The 21,281-nt window shown below is 32.4% G+C and overlaps 1 protein-coding gene across 9 annotated transcripts in view; it reads left to right on the forward strand.

Moving 5' to 3' along the window:
- Positions 1-21,281, forward strand: part of LOC123008686 (synaptotagmin-7) — a 131,346-nt gene that overhangs the window by 89,659 nt on the left and 20,406 nt on the right. For 4 of the 9 annotated variants that reach the window (XM_044404644.1, XM_044404639.1, XM_044404643.1 and 1 more), the window contains 2 exons: positions 20,129-20,140; positions 20,191-20,326. In XM_044404644.1, coding sequence (XP_044260579.1) covers positions 20,129-20,140; positions 20,191-20,326 — 148 coding nt within the window. Of the gene's footprint in view, positions 1-5,124; positions 5,400-16,130; positions 16,358-17,021; positions 17,171-20,128; positions 20,141-20,190; positions 20,327-21,281 lie in introns of those variants that run through there. The other 5 variants (XM_044404645.1, XM_044404646.1, XM_044404647.1 and 2 more) reach the window with 5 other exon arrangements.

The following is a 21,281-nucleotide window of genomic DNA, read 5'->3' on the forward strand; positions in this document are numbered from 1 at the left end:
TTATTAATCACGTTTAGGATCGAACCCTTTTCCAGCCCCTGCAGTAATAAATTAATGAAAATTAATTGTAATTTAACCACTTTAGATTATCTCTCCGCATAAATATAGGTATGGAAGCGGCTCGAGCTTGAATATTATGACGTTTCATGATTAATTGCCTCGAAATTTTCATATCGTTGGATTTTAAGCCGTTCAATACGCTTGTAGTATTTCTAAGGTTTAGAATTACGAAAAGCGGGTAGTAAAGGGGTTGTATAAATTGAGGAATTGCAAATATTTAACTTATTTGCGATAAAATTGAGTTGATTTAAATTTAAAGGAACGACGTGGATGTGGTTTGCACATTGCGCGTCCATAGAAATTGTCAACGTTTTAACTTTTCGTGAAAAATGGGAGAATTACATTTCTGTGAGTGATAGGTGACATTTTGCAAATTGGAGTATCCTGAATAAAAAACAATAATTTTTTCGAGTCATGCATCTGGTACACATTTTCAATCTCTTAAAATTCATTTCACGTTTAAAAACACATTCCATCTCATCCACATCTTCCTTATCCTCCTTCCCTTACTGAATAAATAATCGATTAATTTCTCCCTGGCAAAACCACGTTTCTTGACAGCTGTCGAGCTTCAAAAACGAATTAATTTATCACTTCGAAAAAACCAACACTATGAATAGATGCAAGGACGATAAACGTGACTAACCACCCCCGATGTGCAATTAAAAAAGTCTTTGAAAAACTGTGACATGGATTAAAAGAAAGAAAATGACCATCTGTGTGCACCATCAAACATTTTCATTTCGGATTCTTTGTGCTCAAACCCTTTGGAATATTTCAATTTGAATCCTCGTTAGAGTCTCTTGTGCTCTTAGGTCGTTACGCAATGCAATCACGGCTTCATTATCATAATTACGAAGAACTGGGAGTAAGATACGAAAGAGTCAATCAGCGTTTGATCCGTGTTTCACATTCGACTGACTTGCGAAATAAAGAATTCAAAATTTTCGAGTCTAAAATTCGATTTCGATATTTTACGTGAAACCTGTTTTGTTCTCTAATAGCTCTGCTTTCGGGATTGAATTGTGTTAATTGAAAGTGGGAGAAATCCGGGTTTTAACGATCAGACATTACTTTTTGTGTTTTTCTTCCTTTTCAACATTTTATGGATTTGGACATTACCGTTCATTTTCTTCCTCTGGTAAACAACAAGGGAATAAGGTTAAAACTGTAGTTCGCACATAGCAGCTCCATACAAATTATTAACGTTTATTTTAGATTTTAATGCTAAAATCGTCACAAGTCACAAATAAATATTATTTTTGTCGTTTATTTACCTTTCATGATTAAATAATCGCAAAGCGGCGACAATGCAAACAAGGGGCTCTCCTGCTATGAATAGAATTTCTAATTGTTCATTTATTAAATGCACAAACTAGGTTCCTAAATCCAGGTTAACACACTAACCTTTGTGGAACAATGGCTTTACTGAACCCTAAATCTCTCCCATTTCGGGTGATTATTACTTTCACTAACTATTTTATCACTTTAAAAAAAGTTTTTGTGTATTTTGTCCTTTGTTTCGACCGGTTCCCGGTTAGATATGGTCCTGAAAGGAGCTTTGTGTCCACATACTAGATAATGGTAGCTATCTCGTCTGTATTTTTACACGTTTTGATTTTGAAAAAATTGTCTCACTACGGCTTGAATCTCGTTTTTGTTCTAAATTTGCAACCACCTGCCACCTAATAAGACAATCGATTTTTCTCCCACTTAGAGAAAACAAACACGAAGTCATCCCTTTCAGTCTGTTAAGGATCAGATTATTCGATTTTTCCATCAAGGGAATGACGAATTGACAAGGGTCGAGTCTTTCGGGATGAGCTAACGAAGGTTTGGGTTTTTCTCCTCCTGTTTTTGTAATTTAACACTCATTTGCTTGGACAAAACGTCCATCTCCTCTATAAATATAAATAGGGCATTTTCATTCACCCAATCTGAGAGTTTCTGCTATTCAGATATTCATGAATGAACGACTGAATAGCTTGACCTTTGCTTATACACTTCTTAAGATTTCCATTTACCAGAGAAAAATCACAAAAAGGTGGCTTTAAAATTTTACGTCGGTATCGATTTTAGTGTGATACTAGACTAAAATTAGGACCAATTTGTAGTATTAATTACTCAGTAGACGCTTGGGGAATGAATAGATAATTTTCGATATAAGTAGCTTATCAAAATTGCTTTTCTTGGAAGAATCATTTTTCACATAGAGAGAAAACGGTAAACATGAATAGTTAATTTAGAGTAACTTCTGAAATTAATTTCTGAAATTACTCTAAATTAACTATCGATTTTTTTTTTCAGTTTTTCTTAGAAAGATGTGAGCTTTGAAGCTTGATTTAAGAGATAATTTTGAGATTTCCGGCCATTGGCCGGAAGTAAAGCAATCGAATTAGATGCCACCTGATTTCGTTGATTGGCCTTTCTATCACAGCTAACTAACCAGTTAGAGGCGATTTTAGTTATTTAATTCAAACGAATTGCTTACGTCATATATTGTTTTGAACGCTTGACATTCACCGGTCATTGACCTCGCTACCAACCTTTGAAAAAACACTAGGTGTTTATTTTACAAACTGCACTCAAATGACTAAAAATAAGATTCTTGAATTACAAATGAGTGTTCAGATGACCATTTGTATTGTGTTAGCTCCAACGTTCTCAACCCCTGTAAAAATTAATTAACCATCTCTCTCGCGCAAAATAGCAATTGTTTTTGGAGAAGGGACCATGGAGCAATTTTGTTAGACACTATAGTAAAAAATATCAAACTTTAAACAATAAACAATGATGAAAAATGAAAATTCAATCCAACCTTTACTTACTGCAACGACGGGTAATTTTCATCAATTACATAATATTATTTGGGCCAAAATCCATAAAAATGAAAATTAACAAATAATTATCTAAGAGTGCGTTGAATTTCAATCAATCGATGTGACACTTCTGACAGTTGTTGACAGTTCGCGTCAATGTATTTCACACTCTTCAAGAAAGTCAAACGAAAACAATAGAAAAACGAAAGGAAACGTTACTGGTGATTTGAAAAAGGCAAAAAAGTGACGTAATTAGTATTTTTGCAAAGTTTGGTTTTGGTTGGTATGATTTGACATTTGACGGCACAACGTTGTGAAAATTAAGGTTATTCTGACATTGTGAGATGCATGAAACGTAACCCAAAAACGATGTAAAACCCAGGTAATTTGCACACTGGTGGACTTGAAATAGTTAGGTAGTGATTTGTATAGTGTTGTTTAAGACTATAAGAGCCCAATATAAAAGAAATTTGGCCAAGGAATGTGTAATTTAATTAATTTTTTTAATTTGAGGTTATGACATGAATTTTTTATTTCTATCGACGTAACAAAAACTAGATGCACCCACTGAACTAACAAAAAATAGATTTCCAGTTTATTAGCAGAAAAATTGTGACAATTCAATAATTATACAGGGTGCCGGAGAACTCGCACCCCAGACAAAAATTTCAAGTAAGATAAGATACCAAGAACATAAAAAAAATGTTTAAAAAATTCTATCTGTCAAAAAATTTTGACATTTGACGTTTTTTATTTAATGATACTGATGATCTTGTATATGTTTTTTTACGATTATTTAATAAAAGTACAAAAATTTTGCTATTAAATGCCACAGATAAGATTATACAGAGTTACAATTTAGGATACAGCTTCCTTGTTTCCTCTTCTAATACCCTGTATCAAAAAACTTGGAAAATTATTTTTCCAACAGAAATAAATACAGTTTGTGCAAAATTTAAACTCTCATAACTTCGAAATTTTCATAGATAAAACTTTTTTAACATTTTTTCGATGTTCCTGGTATCTTACCTTATATGGCATTTTTCTCTGGGGCGCGAGTTCTGGCGCATCCTGTATAAAATATTTGCAAATCAGATAGTATGGGGTTTATAAGGAAATGAAATAAATATAAACATCTAATTAAATAAATATAAGTTTTGACAAAATCTGATATTGTGAAGTGAAGCCCTCAACAATTTCGAAATTTTTCGAATCAGATACTATGAGATAGATCTACACAAGGGACGAGCGGCTGTTCCAACGACTACTTTTACAAAACATTTGCGAATCCGAAAGGATTTGATCGATTTAACTAGTTTTAGTACTAAAAAAAATACGAGTACATGTTTTAAGACTGCTTTTCTCATAGTTTCAATCTCTTTAAGTTTCTGTTTGAAAGAATGTGAGCTGTGAAGCTTATTTTAAGATAATTTTAAGACTTCCGACCGGAAGTAAATCACTTAAAAGCAAAAACCACTGAATTTTATTGATTGTTTTTTTCCAAAATACCTAACTAACCAGTTAGAAGCGATTTTCTGCTTTTTTAGTTTAATCGTTTATTGTTTTCAACGCTTGACGTTCACCGGTCATTGACCTCGCTACCAACCTTTGAAAATATCACACTATTTTATTGTGTTTTTGGTGTATTTTCGAATTTTGTCCATGATTTAAACGCGTGTTTAATTATCAGAAATATAATATTTGTTTCAAATTACAATGGACTTATTTTAACACTGAGATGGGTGTTTTAATAGCCTCATTAGAGACTGTTTTCGTATAAATGTTTAGTAAATCTTGACATGTTTTGATCAGGGTTGAGCAAGAATTTTTTATGTGAAAAGTTTGATAATAATGCACTTGACGTCTTGTTATTGACTCGAGTTTTAAAAGGCGAGGGTCGTAAATAACTCTAAAGTTGTTTACTACAAAAAAATCGTATTAATTTCGAAAAAAACTCAAATTCTGGGTCACTTCAGGTCAAAATTTCTGCTCGGTTCATTTATGGGCCACCCCGGCCGACCTGTTGCTTCTCTCCTAATTACCCCCTCCCTTAAAAAACTGGGTGCAGTAACCTATTTTAAGTTTATCGATCTCTTGCCCCACTAATTGCATCTCAACACTAATCAATAAATACCTCAAGTCTTTTCGACTACCGCCCGTATCATACATATCATCACCCCATTTGGTGTCCCTCCTTTTACCCCGACCCCCCAATTCAGCAAAAAATTAATCTTCTTCTCTTTAGAGGGTCGTAAACGAGGTCTTAATTGCGTCTTGGCCCATTTTCACCACGACGTGTGTCCCATCCTATAGTAAAAATTCCTCGTGTGAGACGGCGGCGTCGCGGCGTCCTCTCTATCCCGTGAAGACGTGCGTCGCAACGCTAGCCGCCGCATCAGTTGTTCATCCGGGATTTTCGGGGAATGTGCAGGTTTGCGCGCCAGTGTGGTTGGTACGCCTGCTATACAAAATGTATTATTTCATGACCGGTGTGGTGCAGAACTGCGAACAGATACTAAGGTAATTCCAAAAAAATATTTTTTTATTTCAAAATTTTTTGCAACCTCAATCAACTCCAAACTTTGATTCTTCACAGTATTTTGAGACTAGGTGCATTAAATTTAAACTTGACCTGACCTGACCCAAGCTAAATATAGTCGCAAATGCCTTGATACATGCAGCATTTTTATATAGATTTGACCTTCTCTGATTTTATTTAACCTTAACTCAAGCATTTTGTAACAGACATTAGATATTTAAATTGAAACTTGACTTTCTTTGACGTGACTCAACTGTTCCGAATTTTTGTAATATTTTGCGCAAAATTTCTGATTTCTAATTTTCACAGCATTTTGTAATAGATATTAAGTGAGACTTAGACCTGACCTGACTTGATGCTTTAATTTTTATTTTTACGATTTGCGCAATATTTTGAAATACAGGGTGCGCCAGAACTCGCGCCCCAGAAAAATGCCATATAAGGTAAGATACCAGGAACATGAAAAAAATGTAAAAAAAATTTTATCTATAAAAATTTCGAAGTTATGAGAATTTAAATTTTGTACTTTGATTCTATTTATTTTTGTTGAAAAAATATTTTTTTAAGTTTTTTTGCTACAGGCTATTAGAAGAGGAAACAAGGAAGCTGTATTCTAAATTGTAACTTTGTTCAATGTTATTTGTAGCTTTTATTGGAAAATTTTTTGTACCTTTACTAAACAAACATATACAAGATCATTAGTATCATGAAATAAACATTAAAAATGTCAAATGTCAAAAAATAAATGTCAAAATTTTTTTACAGATAGAATTTTTTAAACATTTTTTCCATGTTCGTGATATCTTATCTTATTTGAAATTTTTCTCTCGCACGATAGTTCTGACACACCCTGTATTATTTTGAACGAATTTTTTAATTGCCATAGCAAGTCAATGGGCTTAGATTACTTTTAACATGTAATTACTTTTTTATGTTAATTTTGTTACGAAATAAATTTAATGAAAATAATAACTGACCTAATTTTTCAGTTCAGTTTTAAAGCACTTTGGAAGAGATATACTATAATTCACATAGAAAACAGATACCCAGTATTTATGAATATATCGCAATAATTTTTTATATACATACTTACTAGGGTGAGATAAATAAATGATCAAAATTTGAAAAGAATCGTATAATTTGAACCCGAAAAAAATTAATTTTGGGTTGAGCCTTCTTGTCGCGTTATGCACTTAACAAATCTGGGCTTAATCCGAATAAGGTGATCGACCTCCTCCTATATAACATTTTGCTTTATGTTACTCATACCACGTGACAAAGTACTGATAAAGTCTATGGGCGGTGGGGTAAATTTTGTCACTATTGAAATAATTTTGATCATAGGAGAAATTATATGTATACACAGGAGGTAAATGTTTTTTCCTCCTTTGTAATGCAAATAACTATTCCTACTGTGAAATTGCCTCTCTGATGCTGCTGTCACCTATTTCCTTCTTATAAAAAAAGGACTATAGTAAGGTTTCAAAAGCTATTAAATTTATTATTGTATTATGAATTTTTTTTTTTTTTGTATTAGACACAACTTTACATCTAAGTTAAATCAAATTTAAAAAATTGACAATTTTTTTAAATAGATAATTATTTCTCTTTTGTAATAAAAATTTTCATTTTTAAAAAGATCTAAACCAGCAATTTTTTTATCCACAAGCGTCAGAAAAGTGACCACTTTTATATTAAATGTCACAAGTTTTATCTTTCAACCATGGAGTAAAAATTCTATTTTTGCGCCTAAGTGTTTTTATTTTGACCATGACATTTACCAATGTTGTCACTTCCTTGTTTCTTTCGTTGTTTCAAAAATTTCTAGAGAGCTAAAAGCGTTTGACATTTTCCACTACTAACGCCACTAGTTAAATTAATTAACACTTTCAAAAATCTCGACACAAATTCTGATACTGATGCGTGATGTTTGTTTATAAAAGTTATTATGATTTCATTACTTGCAAAGCGTCCATAATTATTACGTACATTTACTTGCTAATAATTATAGTGTTGCTCTCTACTCTCGATGCGAATAAGTTTTGCGGATAAAATAGTATATGTTATTAATTTATATGGTTCAGCTGAATTATTTGCCTCACTACGTGTGACATAAACTACCACTTTTACTCCTAATAACGTAATATCGACTCCCCCACGAAGCTATAGTAACTCATAAAAATTGGTTTTTGAGTGACGATGGCTCATGTAAGGCTCAAAATACAAACACAACAAGAAAAATTTTCTTTGAATATTTACCAAAATTATTTACCAAAATTTAGACCCTCAACAATTTCAAAAATGTTAAACAGTTCCTTGATTTTTTAACAACAATCAAAGATTCAATGCAATTTTTCTCAAAACTGTAATTTTTGAGTTACTACAATTTTCGTTGGGAGAGTTGATATGTATACTTTAATTTTTCTTAACTTTGACACTGCAACATAAAACGGATATTACAGACGGGCCAACAAATATTTTCTTCTTAATCGTTTTTCTTGTAAAAATTGAGAAAGTAGCGACTCAATTATAATCCCCTTGGGTATTCTACTAGATAAGACGTTTCGAACTTTTGAAACAAAGTTGAAAACATACTATCCAGTATTGAACCATGTTAAGGCCTTCTGAAACAAATAAAAACTTGGGGGAAATGCTCAGAAAAGTTTCTTTTCTGCATTCCCTTGTATTGAAATATTTTTTGTAGACAGAATAGCATCATATAAAGAGCTTTGTTTGTGTTTAGAGTGGTTTCAGCCTTTTGTACTTTAATACAGCGACGTTTCTTTTTTTACATTTGACAAAATAATTATATAAAAAGCAACCTGCTATTTTCCTAATGATGATTTTTGTTCAACTATCTTTAAATTAGAAATATCGAAATCTGAAACGCTACTTGTAGCCAACAGTTATTTGAACACGATAAAGGACGCTTTGTGATTACCATTGTTGAAACGTGATTCTCTAATTCACTTTTTTACTCCCGGATCATCTCTTTATGTCTCCGTTGTAACAAACACAATTGCGATTTCACACATTTGCTGTAACACTCTATAAGGTCAGGTATCAGTGGGCAATAATTCATAGCAACCCTTCGAAATATCGATTTGGGGGAAGGGCTGAACTTTGGGATTGTCCTCTGAAAATTTTGGGCGGAAAAACCACGACGTGGGTATCGATTTGACTCCGTATTTGAGATTTATTTTTAGTGCATTTTATTTCTAAAATGGAAATTTTTCCTCTAATCATCTGTCGCCTTTTATTGCATCTGGAAACGAGCAACTTTATCGGTTTCGGGGGTTTTTATTTTACATGAGAGATGATTAATCGCTCGTAAATTGGATCAACAGGATGAAGGTCGAAAAATAACAAAGTCTTGTGTAGATTGCGAATTAAAATAAATTGAAAATGACGAGGAAATATGTGTTGCGATTTTCGCCGGAAATTTGATTTGACGCCCGATTTCTGATACGATTTTTGCAAAAAAAATCGGATGAATATGTTTGCAATTGAAGTTTTGAACTTTTAGAAACAATTTTCATCAAACTTGCCTCATTTTGAAAGCTTAAGTTTTCGTACTAACCTATGTTTTTTAATATTGTATACTCAAAGTTCATTTTGCAATTTTCTCTAAAGCTCTTCAAACATTGACTTGCGAAACTTGTAAATATCAACGTCGACTTGCCTTTTAAACGAGACGATACTTAATTTAACTAAATTATTTTTAAAGTGGCTGAAATTTCAAAACTACAAAAAATTGGCTTTGAAATTTTAAATAGAAAGTACCCATTTTTATTGCAGATTTCAATTTGCCTTCTCAAACTGAGAAAAACGCACCCAGTTTTTGGTACTTATATGCCATAGTTTCTGACATTTGTCATTTTTTTTTGTCGAAATTTTTATTTGAAGAGGTCTATTCAAAAAAATCACAGTTTTTGGACCCTTTGCAATAAGTAAATATTTTGTTTTTGTTTTGGATAACTGAATATTTGAAGAATCTTCTAAAGTAACTCAAGATTGTTAACATTCAAATTTCAAGGCTAATAAGATTTTTTCAAAATGGTTATCATAAGACAGCTATAACTCAGTTTTTTTTCAAATAGCATAACCCTATTTTTCCAACAGCAATCGAAAGAATATCAATTTTTATGAAGACTTTTATTAACATGTTCTATCGCTTGCAATTTTTGAAATAGTCACGTAAAACCGATTTTATCGGTTTATTTTCATCGTTAATCAAGGAGGCTTTGGAAAATGGTCAATGGTCTGATTCGCAAAAATTCGTTATGCGACAATATTTCATATTAAAGGCAAGACTGGTCCTTTGTATTATTTTGTCCTTTTGGCCGAAAGTTACAAATAAGTCTAATACAACTTGGTTGGTAGTAAACCATAATTATTATTGTTCTACTGTTTATTTGATAATTTATGAGTTAAAAACTAATTAAAAGGTCAAAATGTGACCTTTACGTGATTAACAATAAAAATAAAGAGTTAAAGCCCGTTTTTCGTGTTTCTTTCAATACTTGCAAGATAAGTGTAGGACATGCTGATAAAAGTTTGCTTAAAAATTGATCTTCTTTCGATTGCTGTTGAGAAAATAGGGTGATACTATTTGAAAAAACGAAATTATAGCTGTTTTTTGATAATCATTTTTAAAAAATCATATTAGCTTTGAAATTTGAGCTACTTCAAAAGATTTTTCAAACCTTCAGTTATCAAATGCAAAAAACTTTTCACTTATTGCAAAGGGCTCAAGAGCTGTGATTTTTTGAATGGATCTTTGCAAATAAAAATTTCGACAAAAAATTAACATACAGAATGAATAGTAAAGTATGCTACCAAGCGTTTTTTTTTTCAGAAAATAATAATAATACAAATTAAATTAATATAAAAAWTGTGATTGTATTTTGAGAACGTAATTTTGTTTTGTTTTTGAGTTATACGATTTTTTGTTATCAAAATTGTAATTTATGTATTTTTTTTTCTAATTAAATATAAAATAAATAGTTCTAATCCTTAAATCATAACCTTTATGAGAAAAATAGTTTTATAGTGGATTGCCATTTAAAAAAAAAAATTTTTCCAGACGTTAAACTATTTCTTTATCAACTCTTTTGAGTAGATAAAGTAGCACTTTAACCGCAAGGGTATATAAAGTAACACTTTAACAGCAAGGGTAGATAAAATGTTTTAACTTACTTTATTCATTTAAATTTACAAATTTTATCATTCACGAGGTGGAATAAAGCCTCCGATTTACACTCAAACGAGTTAAGTACAACATTTTATTCTTAAAATTAGACTCAACAAGGCTTAAACTTGCTTTAAATCTGTCAAAAGTAATCTGACGTTTCGTATTGAGAAATGCCAAAAATTGTATTTTTTTTTGAAATTATATTTTTTCTCTCAAACTTTAAGACCTGCTATACAAAAATTTTTGTATTATACACGACGATAAAGATTGTTTATCTACTCGTGAAATAATTCCACTCGTGACTTCGCCACTTGTGAACTTAACCTTTTTTTGACTCGTAGATAAACAATCTCTTTATCGTCTTGTATAATAAATAACTGTTTTTGTAGAACTTAGAAACATAAAAAAAATTTGAAAAATTTTATTTTTGATAAAACATCACATTTTTATAGTACTTCTATTATTCATCAATTAGTTTTTCCAAAAAAAGAAAAAACATTTGGTTCCATACTTTTTATTCACCTGGTATGTCAAAAACTATGACAGAAAAGTAGGTACTACAATTTTGATACGTTTTACTCAATTTGAAAAACTAAATTCAAAAATGCAATAAAAATAGGGGATGCTCATTTAAAATTTCAAAGTTGGCGCAATTTCTCATAGTTCCGGAAGTTTAACCATTTTGGAAATAATTTAGTTGAATTGAGAATAGTCAATTTTGGTAACATACAAAATTTCAAAGGCACTGCTATATTGGAAGTTGAAAAGTTTTTAATGTAGGCCCTACACAAATCACCCTGTATATTGTTGTACAAAAATCAAGTTTTAAATCAAACGTGGATTCAATTAAGACCCTTATCACGGTGTTTCGAAACTTTCTTGTTTATTATACGATTTAGCTTTTTTCGGATGAATTATAGCCTCCAAGTGTACACAATTCAAATGGTGAAAAATGGCTGTATTGATTGGACCGGAAAACAAACTCGTTTCGATATAAAATCGCATTTTTGAAACTTGTTACTTCTCACACACAATTTAATTAATTCGGGCATAATTACCTGAATTTAAGTGCCTCAAGACACGTAACATCGCCTGATTTTGGACTGCAGAAATATGCCCCAATTTTTTCACAATTAAATTAGCTTCAAGTTTTTTACGACGGTTTTCTACGCTTCTTCTCCATTCATATGCGAATATCTGGTGCAGGGATCAAATTTTTTATAAAGGTAAACATATTTTACAACAGGCCATTTAGTTTTATTTTGTTCGGGGAAAGCCCCATACTCGGCCACGTGATCACGTCAATATTTACTCACCTTTTAATCTGAGAGATGTGTGCACTTTAACCGAAATGGAGCTCCCATCTCGAATCGATAACTCTCTATCAAACGGTCAAGTGGAAATCTTCTTATACTTCCGAAATCTCGTCACAGATAGCGCTTTAATATCGTACCGGAAAACTCAATAAAACGCATCCCCAACTTAATTAAACTGTCAAAGAAGATTTATTCAAAGTTATTAACTTCTAAAAGAATTGATAATTAATAATTATCGCAGACGCGGCCTTAGAAGAAATTATATTTTTTATTTATTGGGGAAGCGTGGTAACGGTATTCGAATTTTTATTTCGCCTTTGTGTCGCTAGATGGGGTTTATCAAGACTTTTGAAAAATTTTTTTTAGTTAACTAGTTTATTAAAAAAGCTTTTAAAGACAGAATGTTTGTGTTTCTTGTGATACGTTTTATGACTTGACCTTTGACCCCATAAAAATACACTTTTGACATTTCAGCAAGACCTAAACTAATATTTTCCCGCTTAATCGGGTTACACGAGCCTTGAGGAAATTTTTTTCTGTCGAATTCACAAAATGTTTCACATTTTCTTCTCCAGATTTTCGCTTCGTGTTTACGCTCGAAAATTGATTTTTTGGAAATGTCGGAATGTGTTTGAGATCGTCTCGATATAAGTGAAACAATAAAACTGTCAGTGGCGTCCGTATAAGGAATAAAAGCTCTCCGGTTAGCAACAGGTTTACATGAGAGAATCAATAATGCTTCTGGCTATTATTATGGCATAGGCGTGCTAGAAAGTGTTGAAGTGTTTTGTTTTGATGGATTTTTTTTTCATAACAAAAAAAAATTAATTGGATTGATCAGAGTCAAAAAATCACACATAAAGAAACACAGTTTACTGCCAAGTAAATCGCAATGATAAAAATAATTAAATGTTTTAAATTAGAAAATCTTGGGTTAATTATTCCGCGACATTTTTAACGATTTTCGTCCACCCTTCCACACACGTAAACTCGCATGACCTTATCACCACCCTATTGCGATAAAAAGCCGCACTTATTAAAAAACACAGCATGTTGATTAATTAAGCAAAAATCTAATAATATTCTGAATTGTTGCTCGTATGTAGAAGAGAAAAATTAATTTTTTTGCCACCCTCGTGTTGTAATCAAGCGGACAATGCACCCTCGCAGCCATAAAACCACCCCTTTTTGTTGTGCGATTTATGAAAGCGTTGCGCAAGAAAGTGTCCTATGCAAAAGGGGGCTGTCGGTTTAGCGGCGGCGGCTGCATGCAGCCCGGCCGGTGGCGGCAGCGGTGGCGGCAACCTGGTCGATGTTGCCATAGTAACGTAGTACTCGTGTGCGTCTACTTCCTTTTAACGCCTCATTTTACACGTTTATGCCTTACCTGCGACACCACTCGACGTAATTAGTCGATGGGTAAGGAGGAGGTTTCGGACCGAGGGAGGAAAGTGGACCATCAGCTGATTTGTGGGGTTAATTAATGGGTTTTATTGGCCTGAGGATGCTAAAAGTTTTGTAGTTGAGCATGGAAGTTTTTAATTTAGTGCAAAGTGGCTCATTCGCTGAATTTTCTTGTTGAATTTAAATTTAAATTAACTTTTCTTACCATCTGCTGCATCATATTTTTCATATTTAATTTTCAGTCATATTTTTTAATGTTTTTTGGATAGACAGACAACATGGAAATAGTTTTAGTCTTGTTTAATATTGAATCGACTTGAAATATCCGGACAACGAAGTTCAGAAATGTAATATGTTTAACACACGATTAGACGTGAAGCTTTTCAGTTGCAATAAGCAGTTTCTATCCAATTGGGTTGAAAGCTCCAGAAGCGCCACTACTAGCGATAAACTCGAGAAGTTAATTTTTAATGCTTTTGCTTGATCTTCGATTTTTATTATATTTGAACAAATTTTAACTAGTTTTTATATTGAAATTCGAATATTGAAAAGTGTATAATTAATAAAATTGAAATAATATAAAAATTCGCAATATTTGCTTTCCTATTATTTTCAGATTTTCTCTCGGCTTTGGTTTTGCGCCGATTGGTCGAAAGAGCGATTGAATACTGAATAAATATTTTATTAATATTTATATACAGGGTGTGTAAAAACTATAGCAAATAAGTAGAGTTCACTCTATTCATGGGCCAAGTTTAGTTAAAAACCTCACCGAAAAAAGGCTTTTGATGTATTAAATTTGTATGGAACAGGTATAAAATATTTAAGCCTTATTTTTCCATAAAAATATTCGACATTAAATAAATTAAAAATAAATATTTTTCATGCTTTGCCTTCGCTTTAAAAAAATAATAAAAATGTAACATACAAAAACCGGTTTTAATTTTGCCTCGACTCAGTGTCGGCTTTATTTCCGTAACACTTTTAATTGCTTAATTTTAGTCATAGTTTTTTCAACAATAAATTGGACGTTATAAAGCGATACAATTACGGGAAATAAACAGAAAATAATTAAATTTTTGCTTCTTTGATGTTAGAGTTACACTCGTGATTAATAAATATCACATAAAATTACTCTAAAACATTTGTTTTTGTTCTGTTTGTATTTGCTACTTTTCATGTTTTTACCGTATCTCAAATCTCAATATATCGTTGAAGAAACTATTGGAATATGTATGACAAGCACTTCGATTCTGTTTGTTAGTGAACTAATTCCAATTCGGAAAAAATACACCAAAATTTCAGTAATTCCATAAAAAAAACCACTGAAATTCCAATAATTCATCGTAATTCCATTGTATTCAGATTAATTTCTGGTACTAACAGATTAATTCCGATAGTTTTAAGAAACTTAACGTAATTTAAAAAAATATATCACCGATAATTCCAAAAAGAATTCTAGTAATTGCAAAAAAATTCCATTAATTTAGATATAATTCTAGTAATTCCAAACAGCTTATTTTAATAATTTCAAATACACATAATTCTAAGCAATTTCCAGGTTAAGTCGCACTTTTTCTCAAAATAATTATGTGGTTGGTACTGTATTGTTAAATCTTATTACTATTTTAAATATTATTAATCCTCTTTCGATAAAAATTTAGTTTTTTATCTTTGTTAACTTTTTTATACAATTTTTAATGCTTAACTATCTCATTTTTAACATTATTTGACTTCTGGTCTTCTGAACCCTCTATGTATTAAATTTATAGACATAAATTTTAAACTATATTGAAGTTCCTTATCAAATTAGAACTTGTTGTAACATTTTATGAACAAATTTCAACTAATTCCAATTCGGAAAAAATACACCAAAATTTTAGTAATTCCATAAAAAAATCCACTGAAATTCCAATAATTCATTGTAATACCATTGTATTCAGATTAATTTCTGGTACTTACAGATTAATTCCGATAGTTTTAAGAAACTTAACGTAATTAAAAAAAATATCACCGATAATTCCAAAAAGAACTCTAGTAATTCCAGAAAAATTCCAGTAATTCAGATACAATTCTAGTAATTCCAAACAACTTGAAGCTTAATTTAATAATTTCAAATACACATAATTTTAAGCAATTTCCAGTCTAGGTCACAATTTTTCTCAAAATGATTATGTGGTTGGTACTGTATTGTTAAATCTTTTTACTATTTTAAATATTATTAATTCTCTTTCAATAAAGATTTTGTTTTTTATCTTTGTTTACTTTTTTATACAATTTTTTTAATGCTTAACTATCTCATTTGAACAAGATTTGACTTCTGATCTTCTGAACCGTATATGTATTAAATTTCTAGACATAAATTTTAAACTATTGAATATTGAATATTCCGAGTTTCTTATCAAATTCGAACTTCTTCTAACATTTTATGAAGGTATAATTTAAAACCTTGACATTCAGACTGGTAGTTTTATTAAAAATGTTTATTGAAACGTAACAAATTGATATGGAGCTGCTATGTCCAAAATTTCCCCTTCTTTTAATAATTTAATAATTTTTATTGCTTATTTCAAATAATTAGAATTAACTTTCTTCTCCCATTAAAAAATCGTTTATTTCCCGTCTTTTTTGCCCAAAAACTTTTAATCGCCTTTAAACTTTACGTTTTTTTCCTGTTTTCGTCGAAGGTCGCGTTGCATTTTTGCTATCGAAGTAGGCCGTTGCCCAGACCCTCAGCGCCACCGCATCCCCACGCGCTACAAGTGGTAGTTGGCCATGCCTTTGGACTTTAGTAGACAGTTGCGCGTCGCGACGCCAACCGTCAAGTACTTTTCGGCGTTTGTTTCCGCGTCGATTTTGTTTACCCATTGTATGTTTTGGTGGTGCTTTCAAGGTCACACGGTTTCGATTTTTCCGGGAGGGTGGTTCCGGATCGAAAAAGCGACGATCGATCAAGACGGCCGGGGCCTTATTTGTGCGCTCCACTCCGGGCTATTTGGGTTCTCTCTGATTACAAAACGACGGGGTATTATGATAGGGGGCGGCGCGCGCAAAATTCTAGTAGTTGTCTTAAATTAGAGAAATTTTTATTTGAAAATATTTTTCACTTAGTAAATTCCCGGGATTCGACTAGTGATTTAAAGGGGGTGGCAAACGCCCGCTTTCAAATAACTTTGTAATAATAGGGCGAAGACAGCGATTGGAAGGGACGTTCTGTCGTTTCAAGTCGTGCATTTTTTGAAAATTTCGTCTTTTAATGGAACTGAATGTTAAATAAGGGGGTGCAAATGTAAATTTGTTTAATTTTAAGAAAACGTTCTTGAATTCGTAATTAGTTGACATTGAAGTAATTACTTCTGTGTTTACATTTTTTTTCTATAATAGCTTCCATTCATCATTTTTCTTTTATCTGTTTGTTATCGATTCTCCAAACGAACTACAATTCGTTACGTTTTGACACAACAAACACGTATCCATCATAGTTTTATCTCTTTCGTTAAAGCACTGGTTTTAGTACTGAAATGAGTCTAAACTTTCCCATATTTTTAATTTCTTTTTTCGCGTCCTCGACCCCCATTCTCGCGAATTGAGATTGATGCATCCATTAGGGAGATATACCCTCGGTGTAATTGGAGAGGAGCGCGCGGTTTGAAGGCCTTAGGCGAGTCCATACGTTTCTCTTTGTGCAGTTATGGAAGTCCTCTAGGAGGCGATGACGTCCTTTTTCCGGGTTTGGTACAAAAGAGTTAAGTTGTGAACAATCATGAGTGACAATGTGGGCGGCTTTCTCAAGGTCGATCGAGATACTCGTCGCCTTCTTCGAGTATTATTCCGCAAGGTATGGCGAATTAGGGTGGAAATGTATCGTCGGAGTTTGAGAGTAATTAAAACTTTTTTTGAGGGGAAGTAGGAAGGGTTTAACGTTAAATGGATGGAAATTATTTTGAAACTTGGGCAAATAAAAATAAAAAATGAGTTTGGGACTTCAGTCGATTTATTTTTACATAATTTAAATGTAATCTTGAAGAAAAAAATTCAAGACGTACACAACGTATATGGAGCTGCCATGTCAGAATCCTTACCACAACGCTTTTAATTTTGCAAAATTTTGCTGCAATTAATAATAATGTAACATTCCCGCCTAAAATATAAAAAATGAGTTTGAGACTTCAGTCGATTTATTTTTACATAATTTAAATTTAATTTTGAAGAAAAAAAATTAAGACGTAAACAACTTGTATGGGACTGCCATGTCAGAATCCTCACCACAAAGGTTAATTTTACAAAATATTGCTGTAATTAATAATAATGTAACATTCCCCGCCTAATTAAACTATATTGCTTCATTTTACCGTTAATTTGATGAAAATTTCATGAAAATTCCGCTGAATTATTTCAAAAACTGATCTATTTGTTTTTGCTCCAAGTCATTAGAGTAAATATTTCAACAAAAGCGGTCGAAAACAATGCACGAAACCCTTCTCAGATACGCTTCGAATCGTAATCGCGCGCCTACATGAGGGAAATGTTACTCATATCTTAGCAATCCATGACATGACAGTTAATTTCTCGCCGGAAAATCGTCGAAAAATATTCACCTGAAATGCAACCGATGGCGACGCCAAGTCGGCTAATAAAACCGGAAACCGGAAAGAAGTTGTTCCGGCGCCACCTGAGTTTTCCACCGCTGATTTGTGGCTGTTTTTGAGAATTTTGAGGGTGGATGGGGGAGAATAACTTGGTTGTTGTGTGGTGGCAACAGACGTAATCCCGGACAAATGAATAATAGAGGGCTGGGAGTGAAACGGGTCATAATTTCGATAGTTCCGGGTTTTCTAAGTTGATAGTTAACAAGTTTAATATTTTTTTAAATTTTTGTAATTTTATACACAATAAAAATAGAAATAGACAAAAAATGGTGTTTATTCAATCCTCTAAAAAATACATTCATTGTTGTATATCTGCGGTTGTTAGTTGCTAACGATCTTTGACATAAGATTTTATTATTGAATTTTACTTTGATATTTATAAATATTGACCAAATTGACTACAAGATTAGTGAGGATTGAATAAAATTTTATATTCTACACGACAATAAAATTTTCATTATCGTTAAGAGCACTTTAGCGTCGAGGCGGTAGCCGAGACGCTAATATGCTCTTAAAGATAATATTGAATTTTATCGTCTTGTATAATAAATAACTATATTTATACAATTATTTTTACGAATAAAAACAATTTGCATTTAGATTATTTTAGTATTAAATAAATTTTTGACGTTTCTGTTAATAAAAAAAATGAAAAAAATGAAAAATTATAGTTGGCCGATGATTTTGAAATTTGATGTAGGGGCCTAAATGTTGATTCTAAACAACTTTTCCTAATAATTTTTTGTCGTATTTGCGTCATAAAAGGCACTTTACAGAAAAATAGATTTTTTGAACATTTTTAGGACTTGATTTTCCAAAACTAAAATTATGTTAGAAATTAATCTTTAAGCAGGGCTGAATCCCAAAATATGCAAAACTTAAATGGAAATTATTCAATTTTTTTTATCTTACAAGAGTCGTTTCACCTATCTGGGGACACACTGTATAAGAGCCGATAACTTTTAAACCACTCGAAATTTTCGACTGTTTTTGTCACATTTGTGCTTTTCAGAATATTTTATATAAGGGTCAAATAAGAGTTTGCCAATCCGATTTATAGCTTTGCCTAAATCCTATAAAAAATAAAGAATAAGCACACTAACTTAACGCTTTCGCCGTAAATAAACCAAATTTTAACCGCTTTTTGTGGTAAAAAAGAAACGTTTTTATGAAAATAATTCTTAAATTTAACTTGAGAAAATTGGCTGATAACTTGAAAATTACTAGTTGTTGAGAAGAAATTAAGACGGATTTGGAATCTTTGGCTGATTTTGCATAAGATATTATCGATCTCTAAACCCTTCGAGAGCCCGGACTTCCACAAAACGATTTTATGATCATCTCCGGATTTCGTAGGAAGAATATTGGCCAATAACTGGAAAACTACTTGTTGTAAACCATAGAAACTTGTTACGTCTACAAACTATGATTTCGAGGAGTGTTCAGGCATTTTGAAACTAAAAATTAACTTTCCCAAAGTCCAATCTCATCACTCTAAAATCTCCCAATAATTAATAACCGTGTCGATTACACCACGACTACGCCATCCCTGTTACAATTTGTATTAGCACCCAGAGTGGGGACAATAACTATCGATCCCTTTTGAGCAACGGTTGCAATAAAACGAGGACCTAAACAAGACCGAATTATTTTCATTAAAATCTCTCTCTTAACCTTCAACAGGGAGATATTTTAAATTTTCTCTGTCTGGTCTGGTCGACACGTTTTTTCCATTTCGATCCTGACGACGATTTATACGTATCATCGGTCAAATGCAATTAAAAGGTTGTCTTAGTGAGTTTTTTTTTTTGGAAGAATGGGTAAACGAGGGCGTTTTGTATCTTTCGACGTGATTGATGACTGAGAATTCGATTTTTTTTATTAAAGGACGAGTCTGATGTAACAAATTTCTATGGAAGGGCAATGTCAGAATTTCATCCTACTGATACTATTCTTTTTTAAAATAATTTCTCAATTAGCCTTCACACGAACTCTAAAAATTGTTCGCGGTTTGCCCTTTTCATGTTTACTTTCGCTAATTAAGCCTGTCTGTGACACTTTTGAACTGATTCGATTAATGGGAGCTTCCCTTTGAGCAAATATTTGATTAATTGTTTTTTTTTTCATGTCTTTTTTGGATCCAACAGAGCGCAGTTAGAGTAAGTAATTTTGCAATTTTTTCGATTTGTGTGTAAATAAGTGATTTCAGGACGACAGGAAGTCCACAGGCGAAGTCGCCGGCCGGGAGCAGCGCAGGAGCACTGCCCTCAGAAGCTCGCACGCCCACAGCTCCCAACAAGGCCCTTCAAAATGTCAAAGGGGACCATCCATCGGTAAGCCAGGATGTAAGCATGATCAATGTTTTATTAACCTTCTCACACACTTCGCAACCATCGACGAAATAAAAAATGTATATTTGAGAGGGATGGAGTCTCACGCTCTCGCAAACCTGTCTTATTTCTACTTTTTTCTTTTGTACGGCTTGATCTGTTGATTGTCGTTCTTTGTGGTCGGATTCGTGTTTTAACTGTGTTAAATGGGAGTCGGAAAGTAAAGGCTTTGTTGGGGTAAATAGCCGGAGGCTCGCAGGGCTTTACTTTCAGACGATGAGACCGTGCATGAGAAGTCCAAAAGGGGAGAGAAAAGCGGGATTTTACTAAAAAAGGTGGAAAAAAGGTGCATTTTACTGCAAAATTTTGCATTATACTTGTACAGAGTGTTTTAAACAAAATTTTAAGACAAGAGCTTTCTATAAACATGTATCAAAAATACTATGTAACGGAGATACACTCCTTGAAAAGGGTGCGTTTTATGATTTTGTTGTTAAAAGTGGAAAAAAATCAAAATACAGAGCGTTGCCGGATGAGCAACTAACCACTAAAATAATTCGTTATTAGAAGTTAATTTGAAGACCAAACAAATTCTGTCTTTTTTAGGTGGGAGTTTAAGATTTTAATGAAAGTAATTTACTAGTACATTGAATTTATGCACAAAAAAGGGATAACTTTTGTGCACAAAAAAATATCAGGTGTTTACACGTGTCAGTTTAGTCAGTTGAAAACGCGCTTTTGGGTAAATTGTGCACATCAATTTGACATTAAATTGTAAATCAAGTCATTATGGCCAACTACTCAAACGCTGAAATGACTAGTGAACGGATTTAAATGTTTGGGCAGAAACCATAGAAGATCACTTAATTGGACCCCTCGTTTAATGAGTTTTATTAGTGGTTAGAACATTTTATCGTAATCCGCGAACACCCTGTACAATTCTAGCTTATACAGGGTTGTTCAAAAAATC

The sequence above is a fragment of the Tribolium madens genome, unplaced genomic scaffold, assembly GCF_015345945.1.
Source record: "Tribolium madens isolate multiple individuals breed KSU strain unplaced genomic scaffold, Tmad_KSU_1.1 Scaffold_71;HRSCAF=194;Tcas5.2_LG6, whole genome shotgun sequence".
Classification (NCBI taxonomy): Eukaryota; Metazoa; Arthropoda; class Insecta; order Coleoptera; family Tenebrionidae; genus Tribolium; species Tribolium madens.